General features: G+C 50.9%; 9 protein-coding genes and 1 pseudogene across 9 annotated transcripts in view, besides 8 other annotated features; all 10 read right to left on the bottom strand.

Annotated features, from left to right (window-relative positions):
- The window catches only part of TraAM80_04914 (iron superoxide dismutase), a gene marked incomplete at both ends in the record, with an annotated part of 531 nt that extends 54 nt beyond the window's left edge, over positions 1-477 (bottom strand). The window contains one exon of the mRNA XM_029381819.1: positions 1-477. This exon is cut by the window's left edge and continues 54 nt beyond it. Coding sequence (XP_029238300.1) covers positions 1-477 — 477 coding nt within the window.
- A 646-nt stretch (positions 478-1123) lies between these two features.
- Positions 1124-1157: a microsatellite.
- Positions 1158-1675: 518 nt separating this feature from the next.
- Positions 1676-1699: a microsatellite.
- A 23-nt stretch (positions 1700-1722) lies between these two features.
- Positions 1723-1746: a microsatellite.
- Positions 1747-1780: 34 nt separating this feature from the next.
- Positions 1781-1813: a microsatellite.
- A 128-nt stretch (positions 1814-1941) lies between these two features.
- On the bottom strand, positions 1942-2595 carry TraAM80_04913 (rab11B GTPase; the record flags this gene model as incomplete). The annotated part of the gene is made up of 1 exon (XM_029381818.1): positions 1942-2595. One exon carries the CDS (start codon positions 2593-2595, stop codon positions 1942-1944), a length of 654 nt encoding a protein of 217 aa, XP_029238299.1.
- Positions 2596-3125: 530 nt separating this feature from the next.
- TraAM80_04912 (chaperonin Hsp60 mitochondrial precursor) lies at positions 3126-3449 on the bottom strand (the record flags this gene model as incomplete). The annotated part of the gene is made up of 1 exon (XM_029381817.1): positions 3126-3449. One exon carries the CDS (start codon positions 3447-3449, stop codon positions 3126-3128), a length of 324 nt encoding a protein of 107 aa, XP_029238298.1.
- A 19-nt stretch (positions 3450-3468) lies between these two features.
- TraAM80_04911 (putative chaperonin HSP60, mitochondrial precursor) lies at positions 3469-4296 on the bottom strand (the record flags this gene model as incomplete). Its single annotated transcript, XM_029381816.1, has 1 exon — positions 3469-4296. One exon carries the CDS (start codon positions 4294-4296, stop codon positions 3469-3471), a length of 828 nt encoding a protein of 275 aa, XP_029238297.1.
- A 652-nt stretch (positions 4297-4948) lies between these two features.
- Positions 4949-4969: a microsatellite.
- Positions 4970-5104: 135 nt separating this feature from the next.
- TraAM80_04910 (uncharacterized protein) lies at positions 5105-5698 on the bottom strand (the record flags this gene model as incomplete). Its single annotated transcript, XM_029381815.1, has 1 exon — positions 5105-5698. One exon carries the CDS (start codon positions 5696-5698, stop codon positions 5105-5107), a length of 594 nt encoding a protein of 197 aa, XP_029238296.1.
- A 99-nt stretch (positions 5699-5797) lies between these two features.
- On the bottom strand, positions 5798-6131 carry TraAM80_04909 (hypothetical protein; annotated as a pseudogene).
- An 82-nt stretch (positions 6132-6213) lies between these two features.
- TraAM80_04908 (uncharacterized protein) lies at positions 6214-6516 on the bottom strand (the record flags this gene model as incomplete). Its single annotated transcript, XM_029381814.1, has 1 exon — positions 6214-6516. One exon carries the CDS (start codon positions 6514-6516, stop codon positions 6214-6216), a length of 303 nt encoding a protein of 100 aa, XP_029238295.1.
- A 42-nt stretch (positions 6517-6558) lies between these two features.
- On the bottom strand, positions 6559-7758 carry TraAM80_04907 (uncharacterized protein; the record flags this gene model as incomplete). Its single annotated transcript, XM_029381813.1, has 1 exon — positions 6559-7758. One exon carries the CDS (start codon positions 7756-7758, stop codon positions 6559-6561), a length of 1200 nt encoding a protein of 399 aa, XP_029238294.1.
- A 674-nt stretch (positions 7759-8432) lies between these two features.
- On the bottom strand, positions 8433-9896 carry TraAM80_04906 (uncharacterized protein; the record flags this gene model as incomplete). The annotated part of the gene is made up of 1 exon (XM_029381812.1): positions 8433-9896. The coding sequence occupies one exon, from the start codon at positions 9894-9896 to the stop codon at positions 8433-8435; it is 1464 nt and encodes a 487-aa protein (XP_029238293.1).
- Positions 9897-9919: 23 nt separating this feature from the next.
- Positions 9920-9944: a microsatellite.
- A 171-nt stretch (positions 9945-10115) lies between these two features.
- Positions 10116-10145: a sequence feature (A-rich).
- An 82-nt stretch (positions 10146-10227) lies between these two features.
- TraAM80_04905 (uncharacterized protein) lies at positions 10228-10611 on the bottom strand (the record flags this gene model as incomplete). The annotated part of the gene is made up of 1 exon (XM_029381811.1): positions 10228-10611. The coding sequence occupies one exon, from the start codon at positions 10609-10611 to the stop codon at positions 10228-10230; it is 384 nt and encodes a 127-aa protein (XP_029238292.1).
- Positions 10612-10763: 152 nt separating this feature from the next.
- Positions 10764-10812: a microsatellite.
- Positions 10813-10844: the final 32 nt, after the last annotated feature.

Raw genomic sequence — 10844 nt, 5'->3', positions numbered from 1 at the left:
CGCGAGGAGCGGCTTCAAGGTGGGCTCCGTCAGTGGGCAACCCGCGTCGTGCGTCTGGTAGACCTTCAGTTTGCCGGAGGCTGTGTCCTTCACAAGCCACGCCCAGCCAGAGCTAAAGTGACCAATAGCCACATTTGAGAACTCCTCCTTAAACTTCGCGAAGCTGCCAAAGGAGGCGTTGATCTCGTCAGCCACTTTACCCTTCGGCTCGCCGCCGCCATTAGGGCACATGCTCTCCCAGTAAAACGTGTGGTTAAAGATCTGTGCAGCAAGGTTGAAAACGGGGCCTTTTTCGGTCTTGATAATTTCCTCGATGGTCTTCTGCGCGAGCAACGGATTTGTCTGTGCCGCTGCGTTAAGCTTCGTCACGTACCCCTGATGGTGCTTGTCGTAGTGAAACGTCACCTGCTCTTTAGAGAATCCTTTGGCGGCAAGCCCATCGTAGCCCCACGGCAGCGGCGGAATGCTGAAAGTCATGCGTGTTGATGTAATTTCGCACTTGTTGTTAAAACGCGTAGAAAACGTCCCTCTCTTTGTGTTTCTCAAACCTCCAGCAAAACAGAAATCACCCACCTCCTCAGACTCTTTGACAATGGAAAAAAAAAGTGGGCATAAATGAAGAATACGATTGTAACGGCCACAGCCCCTGTTTTGTAAGCAACTGTTAAATCGTTTCTTGGCACTTGTTGTTCCCTCCACTCGCAATTGCAGGCTTCTGTGCAAAGACCAACAACAACAACGACGTCAAAAAATAAGGAGCCGCTGCTTTGAGGGCGCAAGCCACGCCCTCACACCGTCAAGCTTGGAGCTCCACCTGGTCGAAGCATGGCGTCATGAAGTATAGGCGTCGCCTGCATCCACCACCCTCTCTCGTCCTCTCTCTGTATGCTTACCGAGTGGGAAAGACCACACCACAGAAGACACTGGCGAGCCGCTTCGCCCTGGAAGGCGAGCAAAGAAAGCATAATAATTTAAAAAAAAAACGTGTTCCTTCCTCCTCGGCGTGTCTCGTGCTTAGTCTCTACACGCACAGACACTTCAACAGGTCTCAAACATCAAAGGAAAGAGCACACTAAGGTGGAAAATGTGTCCCTCGCCCCGCACCATTTCCATTTTTCATACGACACATACACCCATAGAGGCACACACACACACACCGCAGATGTATTTCTACTTCTCTTGCTGACATCCCCCATCCCTTCACATGATACTGAGTATGCATGTGTATAATCGCTTTTAGTTTTCTCTGTCAATATGTATTATTTTATACAGCGTTGTTTCTACCTCCATATTTTTTTTTCCTTCCATCTTGTCTTTTTGCTCCGTCTCACTTCTGTTGTTATCGCCATTGTTGATTATTAGTTTTTGCCCCTAAATATCTCTTCTTCCCTCACTTACTTTGCGCCTGCATAGTTGCTCCGCCTGCGTCAGCTCGACGCATCATCGCCCTCACACACACAGACCCAAAGCCGCAAGCAAGACAAAGGCCGGGGGTCCGGATGATAAACTCTGCCGTCTCACTTTCACTGTGCTCTTTCGAGCGCCGCGTGCCTCTCGTCGCACGGCCAGTGACAACCCACACGCGCTGTGTGGTCTGTATGTGGCGGCTATAGTGAAGGCCAACAGGCCCGTGAAGGTTGGGCTGAACGTTGCAACTCTAGACAACAGGGAAGCCCCACCACCACCACCACCACCACCAAATCAACAAGCTGCAGCATCAGTCACACACACACACACACACACACAAGAAAAGGGACATGAAAAACATTAGATCCCATGCATAAAAATAATTAAAATAATAATAATAATAATACACAGAAAGACGAACAAGAAGAAAAGTCAAGTAGGTCAAATAAAGAAATGTCAATAACGACAGAAAAGACTGCAAAACAAAATGTTCAACTACATATACTGCTGCCACTACCAGGCAGACTTCTTAACTTATTCCGGGCAGTTCCCGGGGGAAAGTGATGTTGCCGCCTCGTCCTTACCATTGCCTTCCTTTATAAGGCCGAGCACCTGTGTCATGAAATCCTCGTTCTTTGGACTCTTCTTGTACTTCACGGCTTCCGCAATAGCATCCTCAAACATCTGCACAACGTTGGTGCCGTCTGCGGCGGAGACGTAGTGTAAGGTAAGGCCATGCTTCTCCACAAATGCAAAGGTCTTAGACACCACAGATGGGTCTGTGTCTATTTTATTGCATGCCACAACACAGGGAATATATTCCCGATAATTGCGTAGCTCACTAAGCCACTTCTCCAGGTTTTTATAAGTTGCCTTTCGCGTCATGTCAAAGACCAAAATGCATGCGTGGGCTTCATGATAATACGCGGGATGCATCGTTGAAAAACGCTCTTGACCTGCTGTATCCCAAATATCAACATCTATCGCCTCATCATCTTTGCTGATAAAGTCGTAGTGATACAACGTTAGGGCGTATGTTGACATTTGCACCGGAATGTAGCGCTGCATCAAGAAACGCTCTACCAACTTCGATTTCCCCACCGCACTGTCGCCAAGAAGAATAAGTTTCACAGGCGTTCTGGTCTCATCTGATTTGTTGTCCACTACCTTCTTTATTTTCAGAGACATTTATATATGCGTGTGCGACTGTGGCTATATTATATTATATTATAATATACGAGGCTCTCTCTCTCTCACGCACACACAAAATGAAGAACTAGCGATGTTGCTTCCACTCTACAGAACTGCCACACTCTCCTTTCCTCACAATTAGCTTCGTGTATTGACTAGGGTTAACCCACTTGTTTTCTACAACGCAAGTGCAAGGGGAGGTGAACCCAAAAGAAACCCATTTATTAGAACAAATAGTAGAGAAGTGAGACATCCCCACTCACTTCCTTCAAGGGAGCAGGTTGTAGTTTTGGAAGGTGATGTGAATACACGTGTGTGGTGTGTTGAAGAACGAAGAGAGACACGTTTTGTCGTTGTTTTATTTCTTTTTTGGTTCGACTTCTCCTTCGCCCCCCACCACTACCCGCTGCATTCACCCCGGCATAGATTTCTTATCCGTGACGGCGGTAAGCCCCAGAGTCATCTATGAAGTCTCACCGAAGGAGCCCACAACGCGCACACAGTGTTCATCAGTGAGCCCGGTCACCTTATATTCCCTTTATTGGAAACTTCATCGGCGGTGAGAGCGCCAGCAGCGGTGCCTGGGACTCATTGACACGCTTGCGCATGGTGTTTAGCCCCTCCTTCTTCTTCTTGTCCTCAATGCCTATGTCCTCCACACGTTTTTCCTTTGCAAGCATGTCCTTTTCCACAACCACGGCCTCCGTTGTTATTACCATCCCCGCCACGGAGCACGCGTTCACCACCGCTGACTTGACCACCTTCGTCGGGTTAATAATACCTGCGGCAAACATGTCAGCGTACTCACCCGTGTGAGCATTGTAGCCAAACACCGGGTCGTTCCTCTTCATGATCTTGCCTAGAACCACGCTACCCTCCACCTTGGCATCGTTCGCAATACAACGGCACGGCTCTTCTTATCGCTTCTGTGCGACTTGACGCAGTCGCCAAGGACTGTGGCCTTCCAGGCGATATTCGAACCGGCGTCAACATTGTGAAAAAGGCAATAAGAAGAGCCGTGCCACCGCCAGCCAAAACGCCCTCCGCCACGGCAGCGCGTGTGGCGTTCAATGCGTCGACAATGCGATCTTTCTTCTCATTAATTTCCACCTCCGAGGCGCCACCAACTTTGACAACGGCAACACCACCCGAGAGCTGTGCCAGGCGCTCAACGAGTCGCTCACGGTTGTATTCATGATCCTCAGCGGCAATCATGTCTCGAATCATTTGTACTCGCTCTTCCACAGCAATGGCACTACCACCACCCTCCATGAGAATGCACTCGTCTCGAGAGATCGTCGCCCTCTTGCACGAGCCAAGCAGGCGATCTGAGAAATCGTTGTGATCAAGGCTTAACCCTAAGTCTTCCGATATCATCTGCGCCCCTGTAAAGATAGCAATACCCTGCAGTTGATTGATGCACATATCACCAAAACCAGGTGCCTTCACTGCACAGCCCAAAATTCTGCCTTGCATCTTGTTGTACAAAAATGTGTGCATTGTCTCCCCATCCAGATCCTCCAAAATAACCAAAAGAGGCCGCTTTTGCTGAATGGTGTAGTTCAACGCTGGAAGAATGTGCGCCACATTAGAGAGTTTGCGATTTGTCACAAATATCAAGGCGCTATCTAACTCGCACTTCTGCGATTTGGTATTCGTCACAAAGTAGGGTGAAGAGTACCCTCGTTCAAAGGACATGCCCTCAGAAAGCTCCAGCTCCGTGTGAAGTGAGCAACCCTCCTGGGTGGTGATAACGCCATCTTTACCAACCTGCTACATGGCGTCTCCAATCAGAGCCCCAATTTCGTTATCCATGTTGGCGGAAATCATCGCCACCTGTATGATCTCTGATTTGGAGGTCATTGGCTTCGCCTGTTCCGCGAGCGAAGCAAGCACCTCACGACACGCAAAATCAACACCCCGCTTGAGGTCCATCGGGTGGGTGCGGTGGCCACGCTGCGATACCCCCCACGGAAAATGGCACCCGAGAGAATGGTGGCTGTTGTCGTGCCATCACCCACGTTGTCGTTCGTTATAAGCCGGCCACCTGCCGCACGAGGTTTGCACCCAAATTCTCAAAACTATTCTCAAACTCAACGTGCTTCGCGACCGTCACCCCGTCTTTTGTGATCTTTGGACTGGCGTACGGCATCTCAAGCGCAACGTTTCGCCCTTTCGGGCCAAGTGTCACGCCCACTGCCTTCACGAGATTTTCGACGCTAAAAAGCAGCGCCTTGCCGAGCCTCCACGGAGTAGCGAATGTCCTTTGGTGTGGAGCCGTACTGTATGTGGCACATCAATGTCCACCGCTACATCTTCGCAAAAACGTAAATACGCTGCAACACAACAGATATATATATATATATATATAAAGGTAGGTGAAGAGAAGAAGGAAGGGGGAAAAATAATCAAAAACAAGCTTCATTCCCGGCCTCCTTAATCATTCAACCGCAATCAAAGAGAACGTTTCAGACCAGTTTATAAAATTATACACTAACGGTTCGTATCACCGGTAAAACGTCGATAACACAACCGGGTTGGGAATGCGAAAGGTACAAAAAAAAATCCCATGCGACAGTGGCAACTCAATCGCCCACGTTCCTCCTGGCTGGCGGTGCACCAGCACAACCGGCACCTCCTCGAGGAGGTTATCGGTTCGGCCCAGCATTGCCAGAGGCGCACTCCTCATACCACACGATACCTCCTCCTGCGATGGCATGTGGGGCAAATGCCCATGGCGTAGCACAAGAGTGAAGCATTCCCCACCGCCATGACGGACCACGCAGTCGCGCTCTTTATTGTTCGCGTATTCTTCAACGAGAGACGCGGCAAACCGCCTCGAGCAGAAGCGGTGGGCAAACCACATGACATTCCACGACGCGTGTTGACCGCAGTGGGGAACGTCGTTGCGACAGAGGCGCCCCACTGGAGACAGCGGGGAGTCAGTCACCGGGTCGCGCCAATAAACCATTTTGTCCCAACTCCCACACATGTCCGCAACGGACGCAAAAACCGTACAAGCAGAGAAAAAAACACCACCAGTCCACGTATATCCATCGTCCACAGGGCAAAGCAACGACACAACACTGCTTCCACGCATCTGGGACCCGTGGCGTTGCTTTCGATGTTCGCTTCTCGCTTGGGCCCCGCGTGAATCATCACTGGTTGCAGGCGCATACGCAGGGCACCTGCCCTTGTGGCGCTGCACACGTTTCTCCAGGCCTGCTGGCCCATTAACATCCGCTAAAGACACAACAGATTGCGCCACCTCGAAGCGGTCGTCTGGATCCACAAATGTGACGATGTGCAGGACGACAGACGCGCCAACGTCGATGGGATCATGATCCACCAACCACACACACACACCTTACCACTCGTCCAAAAAAAAAAGCGAGAGAATGCCCGTGGCTCCGTGCGCACGGGCATCACCCGCAAGAACTGTGTAGCCTCGCGGAACATGCAATGCGATGACACGAGCAGGACTCCGTTTCGTAAAAGCATGGTAGAATCCATCCCCCAGCAGAGTTGGCATCATTGGTGCACGTATTGTTCGCCAAACAGTACCAGCACAGATGCAGAAAGAAACAAAATAATAATATAAATTAAAACAAAAAATCATGTCACAATAAGAGCCATAAGTTTGTCGCCTTGAAACACAATAGAGAAGACAGAGGAGGCAAGACGATTACGAAGCAAAGCACCTTCGGCATAAATCAAGGCACGGCATCTTGACTTACACTCCCGCAACAAGGCAACACACAGGGAAAGGAATGCGTGGTGTGTGGCAAAGCCAAGCCAAGCCCGTACTTTTCCTGTAAACATATATATGTATAACTCGATAAATGTAACTCGATACTGAAACCGTAAAAAAAAAATCAGCATTACTAGTTGCCTCCCCTTCACACACGCTGCGCTCATCTAGCTGCATGGACAAAGTGCCCCTTTTGAATCTTTTTGTAATCACAGCCATGTCATACGTGAGATTTGCTGCTCCAAGCGTAGCAAATGACGCACCCCCGCCTGACGCGTGTACGCCGAGGGGCCCGTCGGCATCTCCGCGCAAGCAAGTCGGCTCATGCCAAGTAGGTTCCACTCTTTTTCCTGTGTCATACGTTCCTCGTGCTGAACGCGCAATGGACGCTTATCCGCCATCAGTGCGGACAAAGCCTGTGCGGAAATCGCCTCTGTCGTTGGAGGAAGCACATCGCAAAACTCCCTCCCTACATGTTCCCCAACCACCTGAAAGGGAAAGGACCTTAGGGACGTGAGAGAGAAGCCGCTAAACGGTGGCGCACCATGTGCTGTTCGATTCGCTGGAGTCATTCCTCCCAATTGTGCCCCACCTTTTACATGCATCTTTTCATGCGATGAACGTTGTTTTTGCTTCTCGTCACGCCGACCGCCATTCACTTCAATCGCACAGGAGGCATACGACTCCGCGGAGAGTTGTTGCGTCGCTGGAAGCACAAAATCTATCGACGGGACGTAGCCGCAGGTAGAGCTAGCGTTGTCCGTCGCCGTGACGAGGTTCGCTCCGCCCACGGTTCCGTTTCCCCCTCCCTCAGCGAGGGCGGTGCTCTTTGCATTGACGACCACGGTGGCATCGACCACTTCCCCAAGCCGCAACGAGCCCATCTCGTCCCCCAACCCGCACTGTGGTTGGAACTCATGCAATTCAGGCTCTAGGGCCTGAATACGCCGAGCAAGCACATCGAGCAACGCCCGTGATTCCCTAACGTCTTTCACGGCGCGAACCCCCTCAGCCTCAACATTGTTCACTTGCCGCAGTACTTCCGACCGCAATGGTATGTGTGGAGGACACAGCGCCATCTGCAGCGCAAGTCCACGGCGTTCCGCAGCACAGCGCGACACAACGTCTCTCACGCTCACCCCGCTGGCGCTGAAGAGAGTGCGTAGCAGATGAACGGCACGTTTCGGCTGCGTGCTGAGACAAGGTGCTTTCATTTCCTCAATGGCGGCATCCTTTGCGTCGCTCACGGCTTCGGGACATACAACCTCCATAAGGCATTTCATGATGTGCGGTGTCACGTGACCAACACCAAAGCACACCATGTATTCCCACGCAAGCCCATCCATGGCTACGACTGCCTGTGACACCAAAGTGTCCCCCGCTTGCCCCCAGCTCTCCAGCCGCGCCATAAGACTCTGGTGAACGAAGCAAAGACAGCAAAGCAGAAAAGCTGCTTCAGTTTCAAGGCAGAAGCAAAACGGCCCCAACAGCAGCCCCACCACGGCGCGCAGATGCTACAGCCACAAAACCAACTAGAACAAGAACGCGTCCCTATCGTCCCCACTCACAGCTGATAGGTTTTTTTTGTTTCCAACGCAAATCGCGTCGCGCTCCTTGCTTCTTTTTTGGTTGTTCGTAATTGGGAACCCACATATAGAAGAAGAGAACGGTTGTTTGTTTTCTCTCTTACAACACAAACACAGTCAAGACTACCGCCGTCACGGCAAGCAAACAACAAAGACAAGCCCCCAAAGGCGCTGGAAACTATACCACGGTGTTCCTATGTCAGCCAGCAATTGTGCTCACATGTTAAAGAGAAAAGATGCACAACCGCGACTCGTCCTGGTGCCGACAAAAACACAGAAAAATAATACACAAACGCACGTGCATACACACTATACCTATATAGATAGATATAGATGGAAAGATGGAAAGATGGAGAACGCACGCGGGTGTGAAGCGTTTAACATCAACGCTCGTATGCTTCACAAACGCAAAATCGATGCAACAAGGCCCGGGCACCCCAGGAACGTTTGTCGCCTCCCAAATCTATTTGGCAGCATGTGAGTGCGCCGATGGACCATCATGACGGCGGCTTCGGGAATGGTGGGGGGACAAGTGTAAAGGACCGCAACGAGTTGGGCACAGAGTGGTTTCCAGTACTGATGGATGACTGTTGACACGCACAGCGCGAGGCCAACTCCACAACGGTGCTCATCGGGGACTCTGAAAAGGGCGGAAAATAAACAGAAGATATTGAAGAAGAGGTCACCCAAACCGGAAATAGACTATCATGTTCTCCCTTATTCGCTACGCCCTGTCCGCATCGCTCGTGCTTCTCTGCCTCATGTCTTTCTCCAGCGGAGCCATGAAAATGATGGCCATGCCCACAGCCATGGGAATGGTCATGGTAGTGAGCCGAATGATCCACCGTCCCCGGACCATCTGCATCATCGTCCTCTTCGTGTGGGGCTCGAGCTTCGACGAAGACGTGCGACGCAACCTGTTCGAGAGTGCGCCGTACCGCTACCGTCACGGCGGAGGGATCCGCAGATGACATGAGCCGTACGTACACAAGTGCCATCATCTCACCTTTCGCCACCTCCCAAAAAATGGCAGACTGAACTTGAAGCACACCCTCAACCAGTTTCACGTTACGAATAGCACCATCACAGGCAGCCACAACGGACGGCTGGCAAACCATATTGTTTGTAAGTAGCCACGCCATCTCCTTCGCTTTCCTGAAGGAAACCACACACGTGTAGACTGCCAACAGAAACGCCCCACCCATTTCCCACAGGGGATTTCTCAAAAACATTGTCGCAAGACATACTGCGATGCATGTCAATGGAGCAAAGGCACGCGCACCAGCACGCACAGTGCGATTAAAAAATAATGACCCACACGACATCTCCTTTGCGGGCTTCCGAAGCTGTTGAGCTGTGCAGCTCACCTGTCTGGTGGATAGGCTGTGCACATCGTGGGGATCAACACCTCTACCGCTAACACAATCGTACGCGTCGATTTCATCTGCGTACACAGTTACCAAGACAACATGGCATACGCTAATAATAATTAGCAGGGCAGGGGGCATGTCAGATGCGTGGAGAGCGTGATGAAGATTCTCCCCAATCATTGTAAGGCAGCCAAACATGAGAAAGACGGTAGAACCAAATGAAACCAACACAAAAAGTCGCCTCATGCCAAAAGGACAGCTGATATTCACATTAGCATCCAGTTGAGACGAATTCCTCCTTCTTTGTACTCGGCTTCTACCAGAGGGAAACAGTGGCCGGCTGTTTTCGCCCTTGAAGAACGACGACGTCAGAGAGTTGTGACCGTAATGGCACGACGCAGCGGCGGCCGCAAGTGTCGTGCACGCGTGGAGTACAACCAAGGAGTTTACATTGAGAATTAGACACTCAAAGTAAATGCTTAGGATTAAATCGAAAATCCAGAGTGCAAAGAAAACTATACTAATTCTGCAGAGTCGCCGCACCTCGGGATCGGCATCCGCCATCAAAAGGCACAGAGCATTCCATGTCATTCTGTATTTCACCACAGTGCCTTCACCCCCCACCACCACCACCCACCAAAAAAAAAAGGCAAAACAAAATGAAGGGAAGCCCAACGAAAGACACAACAATGCCACCACGGTCCTAATTTCCCTCTTCGTGCCACCTCACAACACATTACACGCGCAGGCCCGTATATACACAGGCTTAGACATCTATATACGTATATAGACAGATAGATATGTTTCCCATCTCTCTGGTCGTTCTTTTTTTCTTTCTTTGCCACTCGCATCCGCAACCAGACGCACGTGCACACCAAGTAACTCATAAACGCCCAATACTCCCTAAAGCAAAGAACGGTCCTCAAGTACGGTGACGCTTCATATGACTACCCGTGCTGAGCAGCGGTATCAAATGAGCCATGCCGGCAGCCTTTAGCGCCGACCTTATGTCCTGTGCCGAAAGTGTCACCCGTTTCGTTGCGTCCCGAGATCGTTCATCCTCAGCAAGACATGACAGGTAGAACAGGAAGAGTGTAGCTGCCTTTTGCAAAGCGGTACGAGCATCCTTCGACAGAAGCATACCATCCGGTAACGCCGCCGATACGATCCGGTCCACCTGGCCAGCGGCAAGACTGCGAACCTTTAGCGTGGTAGCAGTGGACAAACTTGTCCCCGAGGCATCCTTTGGAATTTGCACAGAAAGAGCAGGAACAATGATCTGCCCACTCGAAGAAGCCCCCTCCATGTAAATGGCTAATAACAGGATGAACAAAGATAAACCAAACCGGAAGAAGCATTTAATCAACTTCAAGCAGGGTCTGCTTACACAGACACACTTGGGCACACGGCTCCCCAGCAATGGCGAGGCAGCAGGCAGGCACGTGAAAAGCAACACACAGAGAGCGAGAGAGAAGGGGGAGAGAGATAGAGAGATAGAGAGGAAGAGCGGCATCAGCCACGAAAGTGAACGGGGTTCAA

The sequence above is a fragment of the Trypanosoma rangeli genome (assembly GCF_003719475.1).
Source record: "Trypanosoma rangeli strain AM80 chromosome Unknown Tra_15.4_contig_00151, whole genome shotgun sequence".
Lineage (NCBI taxonomy): Eukaryota > Euglenozoa > Kinetoplastea > Trypanosomatida > Trypanosomatidae > Trypanosoma > Trypanosoma rangeli.
The sequence above is the reverse complement of the archived record's forward strand: the minus strand, read 5'-3'. Positions and strand labels throughout refer to the sequence as shown.